The sequence below is a fragment of the Drosophila ananassae genome, chromosome 2L (assembly GCF_017639315.1).
Source record: "Drosophila ananassae strain 14024-0371.13 chromosome 2L, ASM1763931v2, whole genome shotgun sequence".
Lineage (NCBI taxonomy): Eukaryota > Metazoa > Arthropoda > Insecta > Diptera > Drosophilidae > Drosophila > Drosophila ananassae.
Window position 1 is genome coordinate 22,610,900 of NC_057927.1, and position 27,779 is coordinate 22,638,678.

At 45.3% G+C, this 27,779-nt stretch overlaps 6 protein-coding genes across 9 annotated transcripts; 4 read left to right on the forward strand and 2 right to left on the reverse strand.

Annotated features, from left to right (window-relative positions):
• Positions 1-222: 222 nt before the first annotated feature.
• Positions 223-3,767, reverse strand: LOC6498914 (mediator of RNA polymerase II transcription subunit 25). Its single transcript, XM_032456277.2, has one exon. It carries the CDS (start codon positions 3,665-3,667, stop codon positions 1,037-1,039), a length of 2,631 nt encoding a protein of 876 aa, XP_032312168.1. The 5' UTR covers positions 3,668-3,767; the 3' UTR covers positions 223-1,036.
• On the forward strand, positions 271-921 carry LOC6501651 (signal peptidase complex subunit 3). The gene has a single exon (XM_001955648.4). The coding sequence runs from the start codon at positions 271-273 to the stop codon at positions 808-810; it is 540 nt and encodes a 179-aa protein (XP_001955684.1). The 3' UTR covers positions 811-921.
• Positions 3,768-3,811: 44 nt separating the features above from the next.
• Positions 3,812-7,250, forward strand: LOC6501652 (transcription factor Sp4). Its single transcript, XM_001955650.4, has one exon. The coding sequence runs from the start codon at positions 4,112-4,114 to the stop codon at positions 6,887-6,889; it is 2,778 nt and encodes a 925-aa protein (XP_001955686.3). The 5' UTR covers positions 3,812-4,111; the 3' UTR covers positions 6,890-7,250.
• On the reverse strand, positions 7,188-8,376 carry LOC6498913 (telomere-binding protein cav). 2 transcript variants are annotated; one of them, XM_032456281.2, is made up of 2 exons: positions 8,288-8,374; positions 7,188-8,227 (listed from the first exon to the last, which is right to left on the reverse strand). In XM_032456281.2, exon 2 carries the CDS (start codon positions 8,196-8,198, stop codon positions 7,305-7,307), a length of 894 nt encoding a protein of 297 aa, XP_032312172.1. In that variant the 5' UTR covers positions 8,199-8,227; positions 8,288-8,374; the 3' UTR covers positions 7,188-7,304. The 2 variants fall into 2 exon arrangements, with proteins under 2 accessions (XP_032312172.1, XP_001955687.2); XM_001955651.4 differs by having other exon boundaries at positions 7,188-8,376.
• Positions 8,377-8,698: 322 nt separating this feature from the next.
• Positions 8,699-27,767, forward strand: LOC26514865 (CCR4-NOT transcription complex subunit 6). 3 transcript variants are annotated; one of them, XM_014911867.3, is made up of 8 exons: positions 8,699-8,892; positions 9,950-9,981; positions 10,179-10,307; positions 10,375-10,561; positions 11,567-11,742; positions 25,711-25,779; positions 25,900-26,212; positions 26,271-27,767. In XM_014911867.3, the coding sequence occupies exons 2-8, from the start codon at positions 9,975-9,977 to the stop codon at positions 27,046-27,048; spliced, it is 1,659 nt and encodes a 552-aa protein (XP_014767353.1). In that variant the 5' UTR covers positions 8,699-8,892; positions 9,950-9,974; the 3' UTR covers positions 27,049-27,767. The 3 variants fall into 3 exon arrangements, with proteins under 3 accessions (XP_014767353.1, XP_044574308.1, XP_014767352.2); XM_044718373.1 differs by lacking the exon at positions 8,699-8,892 and adding an exon at positions 9,091-9,598; XM_014911866.3 differs by lacking the exons at positions 8,699-8,892; positions 9,950-9,981; positions 10,179-10,307; positions 10,375-10,561; positions 11,567-11,742 and adding an exon at positions 23,971-25,251.
• LOC26514989 lies at positions 11,751-16,130 on the forward strand. The gene has a single exon (XM_032456279.2). It carries the CDS (start codon positions 12,706-12,708, stop codon positions 14,452-14,454), a length of 1,749 nt encoding a protein of 582 aa, XP_032312170.1. The 5' UTR covers positions 11,751-12,705; the 3' UTR covers positions 14,455-16,130.
• Positions 27,768-27,779: the final 12 nt, after the last annotated feature.

Here is a 27,779-nt window from a genome sequence, read left to right on the forward strand (position 1 = left end):
TCAAACTACAATGTAATTGCGGCGAAATTCTTGCGGGATAGATCACCAAAAATGAGATGTACCACTGGGCAAATTTTTATATTTCTAAAAGCTTTAAATATCTGAAAGTTTATTCCGGTGAACTTTTGAATTTAGGGGGAACTCTGGATTTTTTAGTGTGTTTGTCAAATCGGCATCTGGCAACACTCCATCAAACATTGACAACACTGGATATACGTGTCATTTTGCCGATTTAGACTCCAGGAAAAAGGAAACGACGAATATTTAACGATGCATACGGTTTTGACCCGGGGAAACGCCACCGTGGCGTATACGCTGAGCGTCCTAGCCTGCCTCACCTTCAGTTGCTTCCTGTCCACCGTCTTTCTCGACTACCGCACCGACGCCTCAATTAACACGGTCCGGGTGCTGGTGAAGAATGTGCCGGATTATGGAGCTTCCCGCGAGAAACACGATCTGGGCTACGTCACCTTTGATTTGCAGACGAACCTGACCGACGTGTTCAACTGGAACGTGAAGCAGCTGTTCCTGTATCTGACCGCCGAGTACAAGACGCCGGCCAACCAGCTCAACCAGGTGGTGCTCTGGGACAAGATCATCCTTCGCGGCGACAACGCCGTTCTGGACTTCAAAAACATGAACACCAAGTACTACTTCTGGGACGACGGCAACGGTCTTAAGGATAACCGGAACGTGTCCCTCTACCTCTCATGGAACATCATTCCCAATGCTGGCCTCCTCCCCTCAGTCCAGGCCACCGGCAAGCACATCTTCAAATTCCCGGCCGATTACGCCACCTCGTCCATCTAGGGTTAAAGTTAGTGAAGCGAATCAACAGATACTGATAGGAATCCCATACTTAGTGGATATCAAATAAAATTGAAACCAAAAATAAAAAGTTTCATTTTCCTTTTAAGATCACTTGTCTTTCGAAGTTGTTCTTGTTACAGAGAAGTAGGGATTTATATTATTTATATTTTATTTAAATAATGAATTGTATGAAATTGCGAACTCCTATAAAAATTAATATTACTTCCTACATAAACTCGTAACTTCCGTCGTCAAAATTTCGATTGCCAACCATCGGACCACCGGCGCCCATTTGATTTGGATTTTGGCCGCCCATCTGGGGCCGAAACTGGTTGACGGGCGTGTTCTGGTGCTGCAGGAGCTGGCGCAGTCCCGGATTGTTGTTGCTCATCATGGGGCGGACCATGCGCTGCTGTTGCTGGGCCTGCTGCTGCTGCTGCATGGCCGCCACATTGGGGGCCACTTGCTGCAACTGCTGCTGCAAGTTGGGATTAGGAACGCCGCCGGGTCCAACCCCCAGGGGCATCCGCTGCTGCTGCTGCATCATGTTCATCTGCATCTGGTTCTGCTGCATGGGCATTCCGCCGGGACCGGGTCCACCACCTGGCCCACCTCCGCCCATCTGCATGTTCATCTGATACTGATTGTAGTGCTGTTGCTGTTGCTGCGAGTTGTCCTGCTGCATCTGCTGCTGCTGCTGTTGTTGTTGCTGCTGCTGTTGGAGCTCCATTGGCGACTTGCCCTGTTGCTGCAGCATCTGCTGTTGCTGCTGCTGCTGTTGCTGTTGCATGCTCCCGTGCTGCTTCTGTTGAATAACCTTCCTCAGCCGCTCCACGAACATCGCCTGGTTATTGGGAATAAATCCGAGGAACGCATTCCGATCCGGAGTGTAGAGAAGGATGAGAACCTTGAGCTCGCATGCCGGCGAGTTGGGAATGGATGAGAAGTGGACGCAACCTGCGTACCCGGACGTCATCATCTTGGCGAGCGAATCGAGCGCCTCGCCCGGTGTTGGCCGGAAAACAACCATCTTCGAGTCCTTGAGGAACTGACCACCAATGTTGCCCACCAAGTGCTTGGGCATCAGCTGCATCAGGAGTTTGGGAGGCCAGTTTTCGGCCTTGATTTCCGGCTCTCCGTCCTTAATATTGGTGCATACCGTGCACTGGAGAGTGTGAGGAATTTTCTGCTGATCTGATTTCGGTTTCTCCGACCACTCTAAGATGCCTGTCCAGATCTTCTCTCTTAGGGAAGCCTGTTCCTGCTGCGGATTCGCCTGCTGTTGCTGCTGAGGATTACCTTGTTGTTGGGGATTTGCTTGCTGGCCCACCTGCTGCTGCTGCTGTTGCTGTTGGGGATTGGGCATGTTTCCAGCATTTGAAACAGCCGGCATCATATTATTTCCGGGGTTATTCGGATTTCCTTGTTGCTGTTGTCCCTGCTGCTGCTGCTGTTGCTGCTGCGCCAATTGTTGCTGTTGCTGCATTTGTTGATGGTTCAGAATCTGTTGCTGGCTGATCATCTGCATCCTCTGCTGCTGGGCCTGTTGTTGCTGTTGCTGTTGAGCCTGCTGCTGTTGCTGTTGGACCTGTTGTTGCTGCTGTTGCTGTTGCTGAGCCTGCTGCTGCTGCTGTTGCAGCGAGTTGACAGTTTGGTTAGGCGGTGGTGCATTTATGCGTGAGATTAATGCCGAGTTGGGGTTCTGCTGCTGCTGCAACTGCATTCCGCCGCCTTGTCCTACATTCCCAGCACCCTGCATGAATGGAGGACGCTGCTGGCCCGGCTGGTTGGGATACATCCACCGGTTTTGGCCCGGAAAGTTGGGATTCTGCATCTGATTCGGCACAAACTGATTTTGCTGCTGTTGCTGCTGCTGCTGTTGCTGAATAAGTTGTTGCTGCTGCTGGGGATTGAGGAGTCCCGCTTGGGGATTCTGACCGGGCTGCTGCTGGGGCTGCTGCATCGGGTTCATGTTCAGCACCTGCTGTTGCTGTTGCGGATTGCCCTGCTGTGGCTGTTGTTGCTGCTGCTGTGCAGGATTAGTGTCCATGGGCATACCACCACCCGGCTGCTGCTGAACCGCAGGATTCTGTGGTTGTTGCTGCTGCTGCTGCTGAGCCACAGCCTGGGCAGCGTTGGGCGCTGCCATTTGAGCAGCCATACTGTTCGGACTCGGAGCCCGCTCCTTGAGGCTATAACCCTTGAGAAGGACCAAATGGCGAATGTTCTTCGCGTAGTTCTTGCTCGTTATGGGTTGGTCCCCGTCGGCCTTCATGAAGAGCTTGAAGAGTACGGGCATCTTCCGGGGAGCTATGATCGAGAGATTTATCTTTTGTTCGTTGAACATGGAGGCCAGCTGCTCGCAGGTTTTGCCCTGGTACTTCCAGGACTCTGTGGTGGGCATCTGGTAGGGCGGGCTGTTGCAGATGAGGATGCAGTGACGCTGGACGCTGGTCTGGTCAATCATCTGGCGATGCTTGGCGAAGTCGTCGAAGCAGCCATGCGCTGCTGCAAATCCCTCTGCCATGTGGGCACAGGACTCCATTCCGCCGCCGACCAGCGGCAGGCGCTCTATAGTCTCCATGACCTTTTGCGGCTGCAGGAAGGGGCCATAGGTGGAGCAAATGGGCTCCAGCAGATTGGCGGCCGTGCGATAGACCACAATCCCGTAAAGAGTAGCGAAACGCTCCGCGATCAGATACTCTCGTTCGTCGATCGAGCCCGTCGTAAAGTGCTCCAGAGTCGGCAGAATGTAGTTCGTCTTCAGCTCGTTGATGTAGGCCCCGTTGATGGCGCTGCCTTCGATCACGAAGACGACGTCGGCCAGGGGCATCTGGTCCACCTCCATCATGGACATAGACTACGGAAGACGGCTTAACTTAAAGAAAAACAGAAACTTGTTGACAAAACAGAAACAGAGCTTCTGAGTCGGTCTTCTTCTTGTGCCCTTTTTCGGTGCTGCCACCCTTCTTAGCTATCGATAACTATGTGGCTGCTATCGATATCAGACGCCGTGCAGCCCTGCCCATTCTCACTCTCACTTTGCGTTTGTCAAAACAAAATTATCCAAAAACTTGTTTAATTCGGTCCTTAACTTTATTGTCCTTGCAGTTTATGTATTATGTGTGTTTAGTTATGCGTGACAACCCTCTGTGTGCCCCCTTTTAAATGTTTGTGTTTGTGAAATTGCCGTCTCAATGCAATCCACTCATACCGCGTCTAATGGAAAAAAATTAAACATGTTTTTGTTGAAAGACTACTGACTGCTGCTGACTGCAAACTCTAAATTAAAAGTGCTGTCATGATAAGGCAAAGTGCTCCGGCTGGCGCGCCCTCAGCGGGCAGCGTATCCGGCAAGGCGACTCCCGCGCCATCGACCCCCAACAGCAATACATCCCAGGCGGCCCAGGCAGGTGCCCAAGCTGCCGCCTCAATGCAGCAGATAGCCATTCACCAAATACCACAGCAATTCGCAGCCGCAGGTGCCGCAGTGGCTGGTGGCGCCCAAGCTACGGGGCTGCCCCAGAACATGTTCCAAATCGTCCAGCCCATGCCCATGCAAACGGTGAACATCGACGGCCAGGAGGCCATCTTCATCCCGAACCTCAATACCCAGCTGGCCACTGCCCAGCCGGTGAACATCAACGGCCAGCAGGCCTTCATTACGCCCAACGGCCAGATCATCCGGGCGCCGGGGAACTCCAACTGCATCCAGTTGCAGCAGCTGAACGGCCTGGCCCAAGAGCAGCCGGCGCAAACCCAACTGTTCAGCATTCCGGGCACCAATATTCAAATACCCGTCGCCAATCTCCTCCAGCAGCAGGCGCAGCAGCAGCAACAGCCCCAGGGAACAAGTGCCAACGGAGCAGCCGCGACACCGGGCACGGCACCTGGAGGAGCAGCGGCAGGAGGCGCCACAGCACAGCTACCCAGTACCATAACGATACCCGGCACCAATCTGCAAATACCCACGTCGGTGGCGGCAGCGAACGGACTGCTGGGCAACATATCGGGGCTGTTGGGCGGCGGGCAGTCCATCAAAGTGGAAAATGGGCCACTTCAACTGCGCCCCCAGCTGGTGCAGTTCCCGACGCAGTCGTTGCCGCAACAGCAGCAGACAGTGGCCGTGCAGATTCCTGTGCAGACCGCCGGCGGACAAACCATCTACCAGACAGTCCACGTCCCCGTGCAGACGGCAGCAGCAGCAGCCGGCGGGGGAATGCCCAATCTCATGCAGGCGCAATCTCTGCAAATGCCGGCCGCCTCCCAAATGCAAATCATCCCGCAGTTCTCGCAGATAGCCCAGATCGTGACGCCCAACGGACAGATACAGCAGGTTCAGCTAGCGGCCATGCCGTATCCCCAGCTGCCGCCCAACGCGAACATCATACATATCCAGAATCCCCACCAGCAGCAGCAGGTCCAGCAGCAACAGGTCCAGGTGCAGCAGCAGCAGCAACAACAACAACAACAGGTTCAGGTCCAGCAGCAACAGCAGGTTCAGGTCCAGCAGCAACAGCAGGCCCAGCACCAGCAGCTCCTGCAGGCTATCAGCGAAGCGTCCGCGGGTGGGCAGATACCGGCCAACCAGCCCATCACGATCACCAATGCCCAGGGCCAGCAGCTAACCGTGTATCCCGCTCAGCTGCGGCAGAATACCTCAGCTCCGACTCCGGCTCCGGTAGCGGCGCCGGCGGCAGTGCCCACGCCACTTCAGCTGCCCAACCTGCAGGCCCTGCCCATCCAGAACATACCCGGACTGGGCCAGGTGCAGATCATCCAAGCCAACCAGCTGCCACCGAATCTGCCCGCCAACTTGCAGCAGGTGCTTACCCAGCTGCCCTCAGTGCCTCAGATCCAGACTGGTGGGCAGTCGCATCTGCAAGTGCTGCCCAAGCAGGAGCCGCAGAGTCCCACGCAGATGATCACCAACATCAAGCAAGAGCCGCCGGACACCTTCGCCGCCGTCAATCCGCCAGCTCCCGCGTCTACGCCCAGCACCACGACGTCCTCACCTCAACAAATCAAGTTCCTGCAGTCCGACGGCAACACCCTGTCCAGCCTGAGCATACCGGCGTCCATTCAGATCACGGCCCTGCCCCAGCCAAGTGCCAATCCCGCCCCACCATCGATTCCAAAGGCTAAGGCCAATCTGGTCAGCAACTCCGCGGGCAATCCGATATCTATAGCGCCGACCGGCGTCCAAGTGCGAGGGGCCAGCATAAGGGGGATAAGTAGTGGGACCACAACCATAAATCCTGTCCAGAACAGCACCACCCTGAACGTCAGCGTCGGGTCTGTTGGCGGGGAATCGAAGTCGGTGGAGTCGAAGCCGCGACTGAAGCGGGTGGCATGCACCTGCCCCAACTGCACCGACGGGGAGAAGCACTCGGACAAGAAGCGCCAGCACATATGCCATATAGCCGGCTGCCAGAAGGTGTACGGCAAGACGTCACATCTCCGGGCGCATCTGCGATGGCACACCGGCGAACGGCCATTTGTCTGCTCCTGGGTGTTTTGCGGGAAGCGATTCACTCGATCCGATGAGCTGCAGCGGCACAGGCGGACACACACCGGGGAGAAACGGTTTCAGTGCCGCGAGTGCAATAAGAAGTTCATGCGCAGCGACCACCTCTCCAAGCACATCAAGACGCACTTTAAGAGCCGCTCCGGAACGGAGATGATGCTGAGCATCAAGCAGGAGGGCAAGTCGGCCAACGGCCCGAAGAGTATCAGTACGATGAGCGGAATAGTGACGATAGAGCTACCAACGAATCGGACAACAGGGGTGGCAGGGAGTGGCGCCTCCAGTGTGGCAGCCACGGTTGCGGGATCAACTGTGACGCCGGGCGGAGCGACGATTGTTCAGTTACCATCAGTGGAGGGTCCTGGCGGTGGCGATAGCTTCGGCGAGGATGACGACGAGGAGGATGAAGATATGACGGAGGAGGATGAAGACGAGGAGGATCTGGACGAGGAGGAACTGGACGAGGACGAGGACGAGGAGGAACCGGAAAGCGGCGACGAGGCCAAGATGACAATTGCTGTAAGCGAGCCGGGCGACACCACGTCCAACTAGCATTCGGAGTCACTGTTCATGGAACAGTTCCTGTTTGACCATTTTCCATAGCACCCCCACACCCCGCACCTGCCACAACCCGCCACCTGCCACGCCCTCTGGGACCACATAAGTTAATTATCAATGTAAATAATACATAGAGTTATGTAAATGGGAGCATTTTAAATGTCCAACTCCGTGCACATACTGAACCGAATCAGAATGTACATATTTTAAAGAATATTTAATTATTAATTGAAACTAGCGTAGGGTTTTATTCTAAATAGGATTCTAGTGAATCGCATATTCGATAAGTAAATGTTTTTAAGGAAGTTTTTATATCCATCACTTTTAATTAAAAAATAAACGAAAATAACATAAATATTCATTTCTAAATTGTCGCCAGCACTACATAAAATAAGCATAAAGATCTTAACTAGATGGGCGGATCTTGGGTAGATGCGCCCCCCACTTGGGTTCCAAAGGCATCGTAGTTGGTGTCGTCACTCTTCTGGGATTGGGTATTCTTTTCGTCAAAAATGCTCTCGGAGTTCAGTTCTATTCCCGCTTGGACCCAATCCAGATTCAACAGGCTAGGGTGGATCTCTTCGCTTGGCCCGATGCCCAGCTCCTGGCTCTGGCTTTGTGCTACGTCCTGGCTTTGGGTCTGGCCCATGTCCTCTATTATCAACTGACTGACGTCATCGTCGTCCTCCTCTTCTAGAATGCCGCCGCAATCCGAGATATCAGCTCTTTTGACCAGCTTCATTTGTGGATAAGTACTACTAATGCCCAATGCTGCGGATTCTGTATCTCCGATACCAATGAGTCCACCGTCATCGAGATGAGACTCTAAATCCGAGATACTGCCAATGGAGACACTCGACTGGGAGGACATTAGCTCCGAATCCGAGATGTTGTCGTTGGTGTGATTCAAAGTCTTTGACTGCCTAGAGAGGCTCTTTCTGTTTTGGCGCCATATCTCCAGACGCCTTAGATTTTGCTCCTTGAGAAGACTGCGGTTAATGCTCCTCCACTTGGCCACCTCCTCGTCCGAATACGGCGTCACCATCTTCCGCTTTACCGCCTTTATCAGCATTTTGTCAATGTAGCGCTGAGAGGCGTCTTTGAAGCGTCCCTTTGCATCGAATCGCTTTTTGGCTTCAAAAACGCAGTTCTTTCTATACATTTGCACCTTAACCTTGGTACGCCGGCACAATTCCTCCACTTCCTCGCGGGTGAAGGGCCGCGAAAGTTCCTCCGCTGTTATCCTTGTCTTTTCGTATATCCACAAATAGTGTTCTTTACATCCGTCCGGGGCGATTGACATCACAGATTGCTTGTCTCTCTCCAGGTAATCTGCGAATTCCGGTGTCATCATAGATCTGTAAGTAGTTATTTATGAATTTCGATACAAACATTCAACTGGCACCTAATTTTCATTTTTGCATCCCGCTTCAAAATAAATGGGCTGCCAACTCGATTGAACTGAAAAGCTGTGCTGCCAATTCATTTAAAACCAAACGGGTTAAAAATATTATAATCATAAAATATATTTAACTATTTAATATTCAAATTCTAATAAAATCCGAGTAAATAAATAAATCTAACTACTAGCATAAAATAATTTAGGAAGACTTAAAAATCATTTGAGATAATACACTTTTGTAAAATCTTTGTCTCTCTTATAGATTTTTTTTTTTTCATAAAAAAACAAATATTTTATAGAATAGTAAGGTTTAAATATTTAATTTAATGTAATATTAGATAAATAATAACTGTGATCCTAATATTGCTATTTTTAACAAAAGAGTTGGCAGTACCGAAAGCGCCATGCAGAAGAAGCGCACAAAAGAGAAATGGAACAAGAAGGAAAGCGAAGAACAAGACAACATAGCATCAGCAGACGGAACCGCAAATAAATCGCCATCAAAGGATAATAATATTCGAATTATTGAATCGCGATCGGTGCAGAGTTACAACCAGAAAAAGAGTTACCCAAAAAGTGGCTAGCATAGCAAACAGTACGAAATCTACGCTGTTTTTATTTCAACCCTGCCACCTCTGTGTGTGTGTGTGACCGTTTTGTATATGTGTGTGCGTGTGCTATGTGTGTGTGGGCGATTGTTTTGTTTTGAATAAATAGAACAATTAATTGTACATAAATTGGAGTTATTAAAAAAAAAAAACAAAATTAAGCCCGCTTCGCAAAGAGCATATTATTTTTGTAGATCAAATAACGAGTGGCTCGAGGCCACTGGTGTTGATAGGGCACATTTGTAAATACATCGAGTGGCAACTCCGAACACCATGTATACAAAAACAAGAAACGACGATGAAAACGAATCGCGCAATAAATAAAGCGGGGAAAGCGAAGCGACGGAGAACACAGACGGAGGCACGGAGAAGGGGAATTGTAGATTCGTCGCTTCTATTCCGACAAACAGACATAAAAAACACTTAATCCAAAAAATAAAACACATTAGTTAATATCGAAATTCGCAGTGTATTGTGTTAAGGGGAACTATCCACTCCCCTGGCCATCATACCGTTTACCATTTACCGTTTACCGTTTCAAAATTAATAAGTAATTTGCGGGTGGCGTAGAAAAAGAGCGCGGCGTTTGCAGAGGAGCAGATTGGCAAGAAAATCCGAATCGAAATTCAAGAAACTGACTTTGGGGGCAAAGCTAACTAAGCTGATCGTAATTTGAATATAATCTTGGCACAGGTAAACTGAGTTTGGGGCAGGATATGTACTCATCCTCTCCTGGCAGTAGACCACCCACGCCATTTGCATTACATGAGCCATGTGTGTGTGTTTGTGTGTATGTGTGTGCTTGCACTTTGCGCGCGCTTCAAAACATCGAATTTTGTTGCATTTATTTATGATTTTTAATTTACGCCTGCAATCAAAATAAGAGTAAATAATTATTGCCAAAAAAAATCTATATCTTTCATACTAGACATTATTTTGATTGCAAGTGTATTCCATTACCAAAACCATCCCCCCCCAAAACCCCAAACTCTTTGTTTACTAATACGAAATAATAATTGAAACCAATTTATTAATATTTTGCAGAGACGCTTATCATCAGGCGGTTATTATGAAAGGTTATAATTTGATTCCAATTCTCCTTAATAATTTTAAGCTAAAAACTAAAATGATTTATGTTGCTAAGTGAGGTTTCGTCTCCTAACATGAGCCCTAACTTCCTTGAAACAAAACCAAATGCTTTTCAATTGCAATCTTCCTCCTTTAATGACATCTTTTAATGTAAAGTTTATTGCTATTTACCAAAAAATCACAGGCAATCACTATAAAATGTCTCGTAACAAAGACAAATACGACAGCGCCAATCGGAGGCAGCAGATCTTTCTGTCGCAGGAGGATATAGCAGCCGGCAAGAAGACAAACTGGAGTGGTCTGGAGATAACAGGTATGTTATGGTGTTAGGAATGCCAAAAGAGACATTATATTAATCCAATATATTCCTTCTATGACAGGTTGCGTTCGGAACATTAGTCCGTCGCTTTGGGAATTCGAACACCTGACCGCCCTCTACCTGAACGACAACCAGTTGCTTCGGTTGCCAGCCGACGTTGGCATGCTGATCAGTCTGCGCACCCTGGACCTGTCCAGCAATAAGCTGCGAAGTCTTCCAGCAGAGCTCGGCGAGCTTATCCAGCTGCGGTGAGTCCTGCCGGCGAGGTTTTAGGACTTTTTAGGGCTTATTTATAGTATAATTTTGTTAGATCTGTAAGAAAAGAGTAGGATCTATCATTTAATGTCAAGAATATAGTCGTATAAGGTCTTTTAGGGATTACTTATTGTATAAATGAGTTAGCCCTGTAAGATAGGAGTAGGATCTACCATTTGTTGTGAAGAATCTATTAATATCAGGACTTTTTGGAGATTATTAGTCCTGATTATTGTATTTTTGTATTAAACCTGTAAGACAGGAGTAGGATCAACCATTTAATGTCAATGTAGGAATTAATTATTGTATATTTGTATTAAACCTGTAAGATAGGAGTAGAATCTGCCATTTATTGTGAAGAATCTAGTGGTATAAGGACTTTTAGGGATTACTTAATGGATATTTGTATTAAACCTGTAAGATAGGAGAAGGATATATCATTTATTTGGGGATTACTTATAGATAGGAGTAGGATCTACCATTTAATGTCAAGAATATAGTGGTATTAGGTCCTTTTTAGGATTATTTGTTGTATATTTGTGTTAGACCTGTAAGATAGGAGTAGGATATCCCATTTAATGCCAAGAATCTAGTGCTATAAGGACTTTTAGGGATTACTTATTACCTATTTATATTAAAACTGGATGATAGGAGTAGGATCTACCTTTTAATGTCAAGAATCTACTGGTTGAATGACTTTTTAGGGATTACTTATGGTATATTTGTATTAAACCTGTTAGATAGGAGTAGGATATAGGTATTAGGGATTACTTATGGTATATTTGTGTTAAACCAGTTAGATAGGAGTAGGATGTACCCCTTTTTGTCAAGTAACTAGTGGTTTAAGAACCATAGTTACTATGTATATATTCGTGTTAAATTGGTGTAAGGATCTGTTGTCAAGAATCTATTGCTATAAGGGCCCCTATAGTAACCCCATTTTGTTCACTGCTCCATCCATCAGGATTTCTCCAACTCATCGACTCCTCTTCTTTTAGGGAACTGTTGCTGAACAACAACTTTCTGCGAGTGCTGCCATACGAGATCGGCAAGCTGTTCCACCTCGTCATACTGGGGCTGATGGGCAATCCGCTGCAAAAGGAGTTCATGAACATCTACAACGAGCCGAACGGCACGCAGAAACTGCTCACCTACATGCTGGACAACTTGTCATGTGAGTGGCCCCTGTTATCATTACTTTTCCTTTGGTTGTGCTGGTGTGTGTGAACTTGGTGCGTAACCAGGTGTGTGTGTGTGTGTGTGTGTGTGAGAGTGTGTGGGGGGGAAAAAAAGGAAAGCTCGTGAGCAAGAGCGCAAAAAAGGCTTCCGAAAAGAGAAAGTTTTCAACTAACGGGAATAGGGTATCTTGGCTATGTAATGAGATTGGTTCAAATAATTATTTTTGTGAAATAAAAGTCAAGAAATATACCCTACTGTTAACTATTTTCCCGTCCATGCAATTAAATTTTTAAACTCACTGCTGGACACTAATGCCAAAAACATAATGCACAAGCATCAATTAAAAATAATAATAATTGAATGCAACAATTACAAGAACTGCACGACCTCGACATGCAAAAGCCGCTCTCTGGACGTTGGCCCAAAGAGAGCGAAAGAGCTCCCACCCCCCCCCGGAGCTTAAAAGCCGGCTTTACTTGTGGATCGCATGTGGAACGTAAGACCCGCTCAGAGACAAAAAAAAAAAAAAAGAGAGTGCGCGCGAGAGAGAGTGGAAAATCTCGCATAACGGCTTTTACTGTTAGCCGGCCCGATCGGCGATCGCCGGAGCAGCTGACTTCAGTCTGGCATCAGACCTCAGTGGAGACACTTGCTCCACTTGCTCGCTCGCTCCACACATCGATATCCAGTGGAAACCCGTTCGCGGCTCGCATCGCCTCGCTTTGGATTCGATTCCGTTCGCGCATGCGCCCCAGTGTTTCGTAATTGCGCTCGCGCCGTGTCCCAGTTTCGGTGGTTCGCTTCGTTTCGTTTTCATTTCGCAGTCCGGAGTAAGAGTCGCTGCTCGAGTTCGTTTGGCAACCGAAATGCACCACCGAGTGGCTTAATCCGCAACCAGAGAATCGCCGAAATCGAAGCATGTGCAATCGGCTAGGACCGAGATCCACCGAGAGTTGAGATGAGATCGCATGTGGCCGTCTACCGGGCGCCCGAAACAGCACCACCTGCACCACCCTACGGCCCCCTGAGATACCCAACCCATCAGCAGCAGCAGCAGCAGCAGCTAGGCCACTGGCCCGGATCACCGGCCCACCCACCTCCTCCGCCGCCGCCCTCCGCCGCCGGATACAACTTGCAGCGACTGCATCATGCGGCGCCCCATCCCCCCAGCTGGACCACCTCGCCGGCGACTGGTCCGCCGCCACAGCCCAGTGGCTACGGCGTCGTCAACCAGCAACGGATCAACGAATGCGCCGGGATTCCGCTCATCTCGAATGCCTCCAGTCACCTGTCCCCCGGCCAGAGGCAGCGGCTGTTGCGGAAATCCACTCCCAAGTCCACGCCATCCTGGCCGCCGGGCGGGGCTTCCATGTCCCAGCTGGCGGTTCATGCGCAGGGGATGCCGCTGCTCCAGCAGAAGTTCCAGCCGCCGGCGCATCCCCACAGCCACCACCCGATGCCGCCCACCTGGAGTGCCTACCACCCGATGAGCCATCAGGGCTTCAAGCTGACCGACAAGTCCCGGACCCTCCGATACCAGAACTCCGCTCCGCCTGTGCTCACAACCCAGGAGAAGCCAGGAGTAACTGCATCCGGCCAGGACCAGAGCACTTCCCAGTCGGAGACCTGCCTGCCGAGGATCATAAAGCCGAGGAAGCGGCGCAAGAAGGACCGGAAGCCGGGAAACGGAGTGCTGCTCAAGCTGGAGCCCGAGATGCAGCCGAAAATGACCAGCCAGGGAGATGGCTATCCGGGTGGAGTTGCCTACCACCTACCCCCTGGGATGCTGCAGCACGACCACACCCACGGTGTCTGCTTCTGCCGGGACTGTGATCCGCTGCGCTCCCTGTGGGACTACCCACTGCGCCGCTCCCTCTCCGACGCCTCGTCGAGCGAACAGGGCGGTGGCAGCCGCGAGTCCTCCTCCTCCACGTCATCCACGCACTCGGACAGCTCCTGCGACAGCTCCATTAGCAGCCAGAGCCGGCCCAATCCGACCGCCAAGGCGGTGCCTCCTCTGGAGGAGACCGCCGGAGAGGAGTTCGCCCCCATCACCGGCGACAGTAGTCGAGCGGATATTGTGGGCGTGATCGGATCCCAGCGCAGTCATCCCAGCGTGGTGACCATGCCGTCGCAGTGCTTGAGCGACGACTCCGGCTACGGTGACATCCTCAGCGGGATCAACATTGTGAACGATCTGTTCGGGAACTGTTTCAGGGGCGGAGGTGGGGGCAACACCTCCTCCTCCTCCTCCTCCTCGTCGGCGGAGACCCTCCTGGACGAGAGTCTCAACGAGATATCGCGCAAGCTGATCGAGACCTGCAATGGACCGGATAATACGGCGGGATCGGCCAGCGACAGTGGCTTGGATAGCGCTGGGAGCCACAACTGCAACGATTCGTCTGCGGGCCTCGTCTTTAACTTTGAGCATTTGAATCTAAATCTGACGGATGCGACGCCCACAGCCTTGAATTTTCTAGTAGATTGCAACAATAACAATAACAATAACAACAATAGCAATTGCATGGGCTTGGTGTGGTGCGATGGTGGAGGTGGAGGTGGAGGTGGCAGCCACGATGACAGCCAAGTGGCAGCTGCCAAACTGGGGCCAGACAGCCGGGCCACACCCACCACCACCACCACCACCGCCCGGCTGATACTGGGCTCGGTGGGTAAGCTGAAGCCTGGCTTTTCCACCATCTCGTGACTACGACAATGGAAACCGAATCAAATCCATGGGAGACAAGAGATGGAAAATGGCCTTTTTGGCGACGGATAGATAATTGGAAACGTGAGATGCAAGATATCCGGCTGCGTGGGTGGACTCTGACTCTGAATCTGACTCTGACTCGGATTGGAAAATTTAAATCTCCCCAGACATCATTTTAACATTTCTTCCATACCCCCAAGTTGCATAACTACGAAGCGAGAGACACAAGAGAGGTGGTGATACAGAGGTGGAGAGATGGAAGGAAAAAGTCATTAAATTGGAACAACACCCATACACATGGCTGATGATGATCATCATCGTCGTGATCATGGGCCTTATGGAGTGACTGAATCCCAAACTAAATGGAAACCTGGAACCACATCCAACACATACACCCGAGACCGACTCTCATCCACTTCAACTTTCACTTTCACTGCGGCTGTATTTTTAAGATATTTTTTGTATCTTTTTCTTTTTCTTTTTGCCAAGTCCCAAAAGAGCTGCTGGTGGAGGGTGGCGGCGGGCAGGGGGAGGCGGCTCTTATGCAGATTTTGTGGCTAAAAAAGAAGAAGAAACTGTAGAAATCGCATGGAGCTCACCACCAGCTACCATGTGAAGATCCGAAAGATACATTTCTTTATAAAAATAGTTGCTGTTGTTATTTGTGCATTAACGTTAATAAGGTCCACCCTAAGCAACGTTCCTATCTTAGTAGGTATTCCTGGATCTAATTTTATTTTTAACTGTCTTATTGGTTTGGTTTTTAATTTTAAAACTTAGTTTTTAATTGCAGCGCTACAACGTGAACTTTTTTTAGAAGATAGATAGGTCTGGTTAGGTCATAGGTTATAGCTAGTTTTGGGGTCTTTGGGGGTCAAGTTTCTGGTAGGAAATGGTAGAAAGGATCTCCGTATTATCCATTAGTATGTTTTAGTATCTATTAGTATTAGAAAATCATTATCATCTCAAGTAAGAGTTGAATTTTTAAGGGAAATACTTGTATCTTTTTAAGAATTAAGATTCAATTTGTATCTGAATAGTCTGGAGAAAGAACATCTAGTGCACAATTAATTGAGATCCAAATCTAAAGGTGAAAATCGAGAGCAGCCCTAGTTACCTGCTTACTGGCTGGCTATACTTGGCGAGTAAAAGTTTTCGCCTTCTTTTTTTTTTTTTTAGTTTTTTTTTTTAATTAAAAGAAACTCACGAACGCGCACACAGAAATTGCTTGAAGTTTTCCGCTCCGGATCGGCTACAGTCTCTCAGGCCTCCTACTAGCAACGAGTCGGGTGGAAAATGTCACAGATTTTCCATTGGCAGGTTCCGGCAGACTGGCAGACTGGCAGACCGGCAGATAGACGTGTTACCATTCCCCAGATAGAAATTACAACTCGAAGCTAATTTATTTAATTAATATTTTCACTAGTTTGTATTGTGTGCTCAGTAAGTAGTGCTCTCTCGTATTTGTTAGTCTTTTGTTCGTTTATAAGCATCGTTTTTGCACAAATAACAATAATATATAGTAGACTATAGACCTAAACTCATATCCCCCATCCATCACTACACACTACGATTGTAAGCCATACACAATATGGCCAATACCAACTTATTTATTTTGATTAAGCCCGAACGAGAACTCAATAAAAAGTGTAAACAAAAATGTCAAACAAAAAGAACTTGATTGCTGTTTTGATAGCCTACAAAAAAATAAAAAAAAAAATCCAAAAATCTGGTGGAAAAAAGTAAAAACTCAATTTTCTAATTGAGAAAAGCGAGGGGGGCTTCGAAGTCGGAAAAATAAACAGAACTGTTGCGTTTCGGATAGGCCTAACAACTGCACCACTCGAAAATGAACTTTCCAAACATTGGTTGGCCAAGACCTGGCCAGAGTGGGAACCTCTAAAAATCTAGCTGGAAGATGATTTACTGGCCACCTTTCACCTGGCCAAAGTATTCTGGATGCCGGCTCTTTTTTATTATTATTTTTTTTGTTTTGTTTTTTTGCAAAATTTTGCAAAAAGAATTAACCGCTCTCATAACCGTAACTGGCTAATTAATTTCTGAGCATTTTGTGCCTGTCATTAGGCTAATTAATGTCTCCATTTTAAGCCGCTTGTTAGGTCAGCTTCTAAAGACGCTCCAGTCCAAGGGCTCTTGGCTCTTCTTTATTTCACAACTCCAACTCTGGAGGTCTCCGGACACAGACACGGACCCGGACCGGACAACCGACTTGCCGACTGCCGAGTGGGTCAGTGGATAATTGGGTCATTTGCAACACTGTTTGCGCCATCAGCTAGCACCACCACTACCACTATACCACTATATCTAGTGGCCTGGCCAGCGGTGGCTAATGTGTTTTGGCTACGTCAATAAATGCCTCGCTTTGTGGCTGTTTGTGAGCCGAGCTGTGTTCTGGCCATCATAGCCATAGCCCCTGGCCAGTGAAGCGGGCCATCTTTTCTAGTCTCTTCCCCTGAAACTTGCTAGTTTTTCTCTCTTTTTTCCTTCTAGCGTTTGAAATTTAATTGTTTTTCCTCACCTTCTCTAGCGAGAGGTACTTTAGTTAGGAAATTAACTTAAAATTAAATTTAAAGTATAGGCTTTTAAGAAATTTATGGCAAATAAGTGGTAGGTTTTGAGGGCATTAGAAGGTTTTTAAAGTGAATTTTATGGATACTATAAATCATTTGTTTATTAAAGAATACAATTCGAACAATATTAAAAAAATATATATATATTTTAAGCCACAAAAAGAGTATATAATACTTATTTCTCTTTTTTTTCTCATTTCTACTATTTTTTTATTTAGTCTATTTAGTTAGTTTATATAGTATTTATTTAGTTTAAAGGAATACATATTTTTTATGATTTTTAAACCAAAAAAAAGAGTATCTAAATGACAGAATAAAAACTATTACCAACTAACTTCTTCATTTATTTCTCCTTTTTTATCATTTTTTAGTTAATCTTTTAGTTGTTTTATAATAATAGTTATTTAGTTTTTAATATATATATTTAGTTTATAATAATATATATTTTTTTATAATTTTTAATTTTTAAATAGAGTATCTAAATGACAGAATAAAAACAATTTCCAACTAACTTCTTCACTTATTTCTCCTTTTTTTCCTCATTTCTACTATTTTTTATTTAGTCTTGCCATTTTTCCTTCTCGTTTATTCTTCTCTACTCTCTGCCGCTTTTCCAGTTGACTTTTCTTTTGGCCAGAAATTAGCATTTCGCCATGAAATTGAAAGTTTCATTTTTCAATTAGCTCGGCTGGCCAGTTCAGTGGGCCACCAACTCCAACTCCAGCTCCCATCATCATTGTATCTCAACTTCCTCTTGGCCAAATATAATATGTTGTTAATCCGAATAAAGGCCAAATGTCTGTGGAAAAGGTTACGCAAAATGTCAAACAGTTAAGAATCCAACTCCTAACGGCCCAAATGTCATTATTACACTTATTTTTCCACTTTTAATGCCGTCTGCTGCTCGTTCTCTGGGTCGTCTTAGAGTCGGGTCTGGTTTTTTTTCTTTTTTGGATAGTTGGATGGTGAGGTTGTTGATTTTCGTGTTGACTTCGTTTTAGATTTTCACAGACAATTGCTGAATGCTACTTGTCTGGCACATTAACCGAGTACCAGAGTACCAGAGTACTTCACCATGCCATGCCATTCCATACTATCTATGAGATACAAAGCTCCAAAGAAGGTCTTCACTTTTTGAATAATTTGTTTATTTTTTTTTTGTCTTAAATTCGTGTGCACGTTGGGCAATGTGTCGATTGGATTGTATCTCAAGATGCACGCCACAAAAGAATTTATAATTCATTGTTCCAGATTTGTATTCAGATACTCTATCTTAGTCTTTATAAAGATACGAACCGCAAAACCTCAAAACAAATAATGGTTTTCTTTAAACTGATTTTGCAAATGGGATTCTTGTAATACCTAATACCAGTACTAGGTCAGAATTGAACAAAAAACCAGATTATAGAACCAGAACTCAATGTAAGCCATATTATCTAATCCAAGTTAATTGGGTTGCACTTTTTCTAATAAAATAGAAGTCTAGAGGTCTTGAAGACTATCTAGGTTGGTTAGGTCACCAGTTAGGATTGCAATCTCATAAAAGAACAAGTTTTTTTGGAACAAAGAGGTAGCCAGTGGAGCGACTCATCCATCTCATTGCCATTACCAGCAGCCGTTTACCAGATTAGCCGCAATCTCTTCTTGCAACGCACTCTCAAATGACGAAATCATCGCCGGGCCAAGGGGCGGAGGCCTCTAATATGGGGCCGGTGACGTAAACTTCATTGGAAAGATGGAAAGAAGATGCACCGCCGCGTCTCGTACTCCGGACTCCATAAATCAAGTGGCCAGAGAATGCTCCGAAGGGCCGGGGCCCAGCTCTTAACTCTTTCTGCCGTTTGTGAACGGCTTGTGCTTCATTTGTTGCTGCTGTTTTTATAACCGATTATGCCCTTACAAGGGGTACTATTAATATTTTTATCATTTATAGATATAGGTGGCTAAAGATACAAGATATGAGATATAAAATGTACGATACTTTAGCATACAAAATTATTTCTTAGGAAGTAAACTTATCTATGCAGTTTCATTTATTTAAAATTCAAAATAGTATTCTTTTCTCCAAGTTATCTACACCAAATACTGGACCTAGGAGGATTCTCTTTTAAACTTTGTTACCATTTAGATGTTTTGAAAGGCAATGGCACGAGATTTGGAATTCAAGATAAAAGATTTAAGATACAAATATATAGGACACTTTTCCAAATAATATTCCATTATCTAAAAGTTTCCCATCATAATTTTTGGAGCTATTCTTAAATAAAATTTTTTTTAAATCATTTATGTATATTTTTTGGTTAGCCAAAGATACGAGATACAAAATATAAGATTAAATATACTAGATAAAAAAGTTTAAGATACTGTATAGGTTACTATACATATACTATATATATGTTTTAAAACCTACCAATTCTGCTTAAAAAAATCTAAAAAATATTCCAAGATCTAAAAGTAACTTATCCAAATTATTAGATCTTTAAGGATTCTTCCCGAAATTTTTTTACCATTTATGCAAATTTTTTGATAGCCAAAAATACAAAGATACGAGATACAAAGAAAAAATTTCAATATTCATTGCAATATTCATTTCTCAAAGGTATTTATCCAAATTACTTGGATATTTTTTCTAAAAGATATTTTATCTTAAAACTTTGTAACCATTTAGATGTTTAGTTAGCCAAAGATATGAGATACAAAATAAAAGATACAAGATTCTTAAATATAGTATAGTACACTTTTGAAATTTGATATTTCTTCTCAAGAAACTCTACCTATTACCTAATACCCAGTGTTACCTTTAGACCTCTTAGATATTGAACCTATTGGATTGCCCTGAAACTCTCGAAGGGCATTTGTATCTTCGGTTGTAAGATCCGCGCTCGGGCATTTGTATCTTGTAACTCATTCTTCTTCAGTTTTTGTCCCTTTTTGTGCCCGCTCACGAAATGGGCACAACATGAATTAATTTTTTGTTCAGTTTCTGGCTTTTTTCCCGGCCTGGTCCACACCGTTGTACGTACAAATTTTGTGTCTCTATGAAGGTTTATAGCTCGACTCGTCTGGGCTTTATTGTTATTGCTCTGACTGTAGCTGCTGCTTCTGGCCGGGTCGGGACGGGCCGGGCCGATGACGAGGCTGCATAAGATGGTGGTGCTGCGGGCTGCGATGCTATTATTGTTGTAACTGTTACCTAATCATTTAATTGGCTTAAGTCGGTTGATCTTTCCCCCTCCCTCCCCCACTCCCCCTTGGCTCGTTTTCGGCTTTTATTTAATTTCATTTTTATGACAACATTGTGCTTTGTAATGCATTTTAAACGCATCGCGCCGCGTCATCGATTCCCACAAAAGTTTGCTGATTTATCGGAGCATGCCGGATCGAAGTGTGGGAAGAGGAAGTGCCTTAGGAGGAACGCGGAGGACCTCGACTAAACAAATACCCTGTAAAGTAGGCACTAACTAATACAGCTATTAGTAATAAAAATAAAAATTAAACAATTCTTTGGCTTACACCTTATGGCTAATATTCTTATTCCCTTTTGGCCAATATACCCCGCTTTCCCCTTCTTTTTATTCGGGCCTCGTTAGAGATGACAAAACGGCCACAAAGCACTGAAATGGTTTATTTATATAGAGAGAACCGGTATTTATAACTGCAATTGGGAGAGAAGAAGAAGCCACCGCCGCCATAGTGATGATATTAGTGCCAAAAATTATAATAGTGTGGCCGGGCAACAACAAAAAAAAACAGCTGTTGATTGGGGCCGGTGCCGGAACCCGCCCTTTCTCGCACTCCCCCCTCCACTTTCCAACTCTCCACCTCCCTCATGCTCTTTGCGGCCCACTTACACTGTTGGCTTTTGTGAATGTTAACGGTTATTTCGGTTACGAAATGTGAACTTTTTGTTTTTTTTTTTGGTCGCCTTTTAATATTATTTTTTGCTTTGTCATGACAAAAGCCTTTTCCGTTTTTATTTTCGTTTCTTTCTGCTGATCTACCTCGTTGAGCTTTTTTGTTGTTTCTTTTGAAGTAATTCGCATAATTGGCCCATATTTCTTATAAATATGCAACAGAAATCGGAAATGTTATCGTCTCGTCTCGCCTTTATTATTGTTTTAAATGCGGAAGTGAGCTTACAGCCTGTTTTCGTTTCGTTTTCATTTCATTTTCGTTTTTTTTCGGCTTTTTCGTTTTTTTTTTTTTTTCATTTAGCTTATCAAGGTTGTTGTTGCGTAAAAGGAAGTGCAAATGATTAGAAAGTTTTATGACCAGGGAATGGGTCTTGCACTGGGAATAAATCAAATACTTCCTGCTAAAAGATAAAAGAGATTAAAGAGATGTTATTTATTACCATAAAAAATAACTTTTTCTTATACATACATAAAAGACATTAAATAAATATTTTATCAATTTTTTAAAAATTAAATTTCAACCTAAAATAATTTAAAGATATAAACAGATTAAAATCTGATTGAAAATGTATCTTTTTATCACAAAAAATTATAAAATTTATCCCATGATTATTAAAAGAAATAAATTGCGAGTTGTATACGGTAGAGGGTTAAAGTGAAATTTTAGGCAAAAAAATATACATAAATTTAAAAGATATTACCAAATATGTTTGGTTAAAAATTTATAAAAATATTGGCAGATTTCACTCCAAATTTAACACCTTCTGTAGGAATTTTTTTTTTACTTTATTTTTAAGGAAATAGTATGATTTATTGTATTTTGGTAACTGGTAACCATAATTTTTAGAGCCTGGCTCTTTGGCTGCTGCCTGGATGGCCCATTACAGGCTGTGTCAATGTCAGCAGGCTGTAAGCAGCAGTAGGCTGTTGCCGCTTTCCAACTGCGGGAGAGAGAAAGTACCTCGCCGCGGCGACTGAAAATGCGCGCAAAGATTTAAAAGTGGATCAGCGAAAGAAAAATAAACGTAACCAAGCAGCATGCGGCAGCGGCAGCAGCAGAGGCATTGTTGGCAGATCGCGTGAGAGAAGCCGAAGCCTTGCTTGCCACAGCCAGCCTCCTACGAACATCCAAAGACTTGCATTTGAATTAAAAATGAAAAAAAAATACAATCTTTTTTAAAATATTTTGAATTCTTTAAAAATTGTTTCTCACTAAGAAATTATAAAAAAAAAAGAGAATAGTAATTTTTTTTTTCCACTGTGTATTGGAAAGAAAGCCCACGCTAGTCTGCAACTTGGGATGGATGATGGAGTTGCATCGGGGGGCCTGGTGGTGGTACATGGTGTCTGTTGCCACTCTTCATCCGCTCCCTGGTGCTCGCACATTTTCAATTTTCAAATTTCAATTGATTTTTCATGTGACGCAGCACAATTGAAGTCTTTTGAATGTGGCTGAGATTTGAGAAGCGACTCTCGTCCAACTGGTTTCTCAAAAACACACACCTTAACACTTTAAAAGCCTCTAAAAAAAATCTAAAATATTAAGAATAGCTTACAGAGTTATTTAAAAAAAATAAATAAAATTAATTTTATTCTTTTTTCGACATTATATCTTTTTTACTCATTATTATAATTTAAATGCCATATTGGCATCTATGGCAACTTGCTACTTGCCACTTGCAACTGAACGCCATTGAACATTGGCAGTCAATTGTTGGTGTTGCGGCTGAGATTGGAAAAAAAAAAAAGAAAAAAAAAACTGGCGCAGCAGAAACAAGTTATCTAATTGCAGAGCTCCGAGCTCAGAGGAGTTTTGTTGTGTGGCAAGTGGCGAGTTGACTTTTGATTTCTATTCAGAGCAAGCAGGTCTCAGCACCAGTTGTGCATACAAAATTGTTGGCCAACATACCATACTATATCTATATATATATATATATTGTATATCTGTGTATTACCAAGAAACAGATAAACATACAAGAGGCCTCTTGCCGTTTTTAATCGCACCAAATTTCAATTTGAATTTCACTTTCTTTTTCGATACGCTCACTTGGGTTTTTGCCTTTCGAACTTTTGTTTGTTGTCTTGGATTTTCTGTTTTTTTTTTGCTATTGTTTTTCTTTGTTTTTTATTGTTTTCAAATGCAACCAGCAACGACCATGAAAACTTTTGGATAGAAAGGGCTTTCTAGTGGCGCCCGAAAACTGAAAACCGAAATCCGAGAAAAAAAAAAAAAATTAGGCGAAAGGTGGGTGGGTGGATGTGGCACGACATGGCGTGACATCAGGCTGCGGGGCGAATATTGAACCGAATACCGTGCCTCACCAGAGAGAGAGAGAGAGAGAGAGTAAACATAATTGATATGCATCCATTAGATAGTAATAATCTTGATTGTGCGACGGTGGAAATTTATGACTGATTGCGATAGAGGTGGAGGAGGATTAACAGAGAAAGGGGTAACCTATATTTCACCATTAAAGGAAATCTTATATGATAACCAGAAGACTGAAAAAAAGAGCCTCTGAGAAAGATTAGTAATATTTGATTGTTGGTTTAACTTTCCACTGACACTTCCCCCTATTACTTGCCCCCTAATACCACCTTGCCCCACCAGGTAGGTAGCACGCTTCGCTGGCTGAACAAATTTGTTTTAAAATTTCGTTGATCGCTTTGTTATCCAAAGTGTCTGCTGTGTGTTTTTGGCTTTTTGTTACACCTGTCGGCAGTCGGCCATCCATGGGGTAATCACTCATAAATTCGGTGAAATTATTTACCATGGAAGTTAGGGGGTACTGCGTGGGCGCACGCGTTGAGTAAAAGTTTCGTAATTAACCCCACAGTTTTGTCAAAAAATGAAATGAAAAAAAAAACTACCTAAAAACCTTTAACCCACTAAAGAAGGCAAACTAATGATGACAAAAAAGAAACAAAAGACCCGGCCGGCTATTTGCTAACAATAGTTGGCATTGAGTTTGTTGTTTGAGTCTTTCGTCAGTCTGTCTGTTTTTGTAATTTTGGCACTTTAGTTATTACTTACGCTTCATACACAACTCATAGACTCATAGACACATTGAGACAAACAGAGTTACGTTGCTCTTTTTTCATCCTTTTTCTCGTTTTGTATATATATAATTTTTCGGTGAATAATTTTAGCGTCTTGTGTGATTTTTGTTGTTGGCTGCTGTGATTGCGATTGCGATTGCGATTCAATTAAATAACCATTTTTGCATAATTAACGTAGAGTACCTTACTGCGAATGGATCCTAAAACCGACAAACAACTGCTGTACAATTAAAATGCAATCAAAGCTGTGTTCATGTAGTCATTAAAGGCTGTCAGCAAAAACACAAAATACAAAAAAAACCAAATCAAATCACCTTAAAGACCAAAAACAAAACAAGGCGCAGACACCAAACAGCAGACAGCATACAGCAAGCAAACCAACTAAATTATGAAAAAAATCACAAAATTTATTAAAAAGTGAAAGTTTTTAGTCAACGACGACGACGACGCCAGCAGCAGCAGAAGCAGCAGCAGCCGTCGCAGCCGCAGCCACAGTCGCAGTCTCAACCTCAGTCTTAGCCTCAGCCGTTTTGCACAAAAATTACCGAGAGGGAGAAAAGAAATGCAAAAACAATCAACAAGTCTGCGAAACAACAAAACAAAACAAATCCCCAAAAGCACCAAAAGCCCCAAAAGAGCAAAAACCATCAAGAGTGACAACAACAATATACTAAAAGAGATAGCCAGGGATAGGCAAGAGCGATAAAGGTAAGATAAAGAGATACAGCCAGAGAGAGAGAGAGAGAGAAGAGAGAGAGAGAGCGGCCGACCAAGATCCACACTGGGACATAACGGTCGCCCATCAAATTATTGGTGGAGTGTGGAGGGTATTAACAGAAATCGAACTGTGGCGGATCCGGATCCCTTTTTTATGCGTGAAAATGTTGTAAGCTCCAGCTCAGCCACGGCTAGCAACGCTAGAAACAGGAATGGCGGCGGGGTGGCCAGGAAGATCTTCTATCAGTATCCCCACCCGCAACAACATCATCAGCAGCACCACCACCACCACCAACAACAAAATTATTACCACCACCACCAGCAGCAGCAGCTTCAACATCAACACCATTATCACCACCATCAACAGCAGCAGCAGCAGCAGCAGCAACACCAGCAGCACTACTATCATCACCGCAGCTTCTATTCCCAGATGCCGATGCAGATGCAGATGCCCCAGACATCGCAGGTCGCCCCCGCCTGCCCCGTTGCCAATTGGAGAAACCCATGTTCCAGTAAGTGGTTTCCCTCCCGGGCAACAGGAGGGGAGAGTAAGTGGTTGCCTGTCTCTGGGTTGTACTGGGAAATATTTGCAGATACTTTTTAGCCTACTAGATCATTTTACTTTGCATTTCACATGTAATTTTTTCGAGTGTATGCAAAAACCACAACAACACCTGACTGCAACCCAAAGGCGGAAGCAAGTTGATTGCTTGTGCATGTCACTTTCACCGGTTGCAATCGCCAGAGGAGGGGTGCCTCTTGGTGGGAGTGGAGTGGTGTGGAGTGGCCAGTATGTGGTTGTGGGAGAACGTGGATGTTCGCCGATCAGTGTGTCAGTGGGGTAGGCTGCCGATAGCGCCTGTTGTGTGACTTTGTGTGCGGGTGCTAATTTCATAATCTTCTAGCCATTTTCACTCGCCAACTCCAGCTCTAGACTAATCTTGAATCCGCGTATCTTTTTCTTCTTGCAGTTACCGTCAATCCACCGCCACAGAGGCCCTGGCTGCCACTGGCCAAGCCCAACAAAACGCGACCAGCCTGTAAGTTATAATTGAATCTTAATGGAGCTCCAACCGGCTCCAGTTGGCCTGGTTTGCAAGCCATTCTTTAGATTGCAATTAGCGTTAGTATTTAAAACTAATATCTAATTAAAATTTCAGGCATTTTTACGGTCATGTGCTACAATGTCCTCTGCGACAAATATGCGACACGGCAAATGTACGGATACTGCCCGTCGTGGGCGCTCTGCTGGGAGTACAGGAAAAAGTCGATTATTGACGAGATACGGCATTACTCGGCGGACATCATCAGCCTGCAGGAGATCGAAACGGAACAGTTCTATCACTTCTTCCTGCCGGAGCTGAAGAACGATGGGTACGAGGGTATCTTCTCCCCCAAATCCCGAGCCAAGACAATGTCTGAGCTGGAGCGGAAGTACGTCGACGGATGTGCGATATTTTTTAGGGCCTCCAAGTAAGTAGAATCACACATCAGTTGCAGGATAAAATAGTAATCTTTCTTCTTCTCACAGGTTCACTCTGATCAAGGAGCATCTTATTGAATTTAATCAACTGGCAATGGCCAATGCCGAGGGTTCGGACAACATGCTGAACCGTGTGATGCCAAAGGATAACATTGGGCTGGCGGCTCTGCTGAAGGTGAAGGAGAACGCGTGGGAGCCAATGTCCGAGGTGACGCAGATCTCGCAGCCGCTGCTAGTGTGCACGGCGCATATCCACTGGGATCCGGAATTCTGTGACGTCAAGCTGATACAAACAATGATGCTATCCAACGAGCTGAAGACGATCATTGATGAGGCGAGCCACAGTTTTAGGCCGGGTCACAAGAACGACTCGAACAGCGTGCAACTGCTGCTGTGCGGCGACTTCAACTCGCTACCCGACTCCGGTGTGGTGGAGTTCCTTGGCAAGGGACGCGTCTCCATGGACCATCTGGACTTCAAGGACATGGGCTACAAGTCGTGCCTGCAGCGATTGCTGTCGAATGACACGAACGAGTTCACGCACTCCTTCAAGCTGGCCTCCGCCTACAGTGAGGACATCATGCCGCACACCAATTACACGTTCGACTTCAAGGGGATCATCGATTATATCTTCTATACGAAAACGGGTATGGTGCCGTTGGGACTACTGGGACCCGTTTCCAATGACTGGCTGCGAGAGAACAAAGTGGTGGGATGCCCCCATCCACACATACCCTCCGATCATTTTCCGCTACTGGTCGAACTGGAGCTGATGCACACGGCTAGCCAACAGGCGCCTCCCAACGGGTTGATCAACCGACGGTAGCAATAGAATCGACGCGGCAGACCCACAACCAGCCACAGCAACAGCACCACCGCCATCATCCCAAGCGGAAGTGGTTCTGGGACTGGGACTGGCACTGGAACTGGGTGTGGAGGTGGTGTAGGAGCTAGTGGAAATGTTGGATTAATGATCCCAAGCGGCGGTTACAGGGGACGCAGCAGCAGCAGCAGTCATAGCGGTAGCCATTGCCTTGCAGCTGCACTTGGGCCGAGAAACAAATTAAATAACCTCCAGATGCCGGCGGATAAATAAATTTCTAGCCTGGAAAGGATCAAATGTCAACACCCACTTACCCACATACCTCCAACCCCCAAAACCGACGTGGCGATCTGCTCGCAAGATGATTCAATTTTTTAGTTAGATACGACCTAAAGTTTGATGTGAACCACAAAAGCTCCCCCTAAAAAACTAAAAACTACCAACTACCAACCACCATACTCCCCCACTCCACCCATCATCCCACCATCATCTCCCTTAAGATCCCGTAAGTTATAAGATGACGACGTTGCTAGGGTGACGCCGCTTTGTGCGCTGGATCGCAAAGTGCGTTGGCCGGATGCAACTGCAACCAATTTATCCGATCGTAATCACAATAAGAAGGATCAACATTCAATTGCTGCCACTTCTCTTCCGCGCTTCTCGTTTTGATTTTATCAACTTTACGTTTTCACACATCGAATAAATCCGTATATATAATACAATCCTACCATAGA

What these genes read in the sequence shown, in the direction of transcription:
- LOC6498914 (XM_032456277.2), bottom strand. Translation starts at nt 3,667, where the DNA reads ATGTCCATGATGGAGGTGGACCAGATGCCCCTGGCCGACGTCGTCTTC.
- LOC26514865 (XM_014911867.3), top strand. An exon ending in GAGTGGTCTGGAGATAACAG is followed by an intron (nt 10,308 to 10,374) that starts GTATGTTATGGT and finishes CTTCTATGACAG; the next exon opens with GTTGCGTTCGGAACATTAGT. An exon ending in ATATTTTTTAGGGCCTCCAA is followed by an intron (nt 26,213 to 26,270) that starts GTAAGTAGAATC and finishes TTCTTCTCACAG; the next exon opens with GTTCACTCTGATCAAGGAGC.
- LOC6498913 (XM_001955651.4), bottom strand. Translation starts at nt 8,249, where the DNA reads ATGATGACACCGGAATTCGCAGATTACCTGGAGAGAGACAAGCAATCT.
- LOC6501652 (XM_001955650.4), top strand. Translation starts at nt 4,112, where the DNA reads ATGATAAGGCAAAGTGCTCCGGCTGGCGCGCCCTCAGCGGGCAGCGTA.
- LOC6501651 (XM_001955648.4), top strand. Translation starts at nt 271, where the DNA reads ATGCATACGGTTTTGACCCGGGGAAACGCCACCGTGGCGTATACGCTG.
- LOC26514989 (XM_032456279.2), top strand. Translation starts at nt 12,706, where the DNA reads ATGAGATCGCATGTGGCCGTCTACCGGGCGCCCGAAACAGCACCACCT.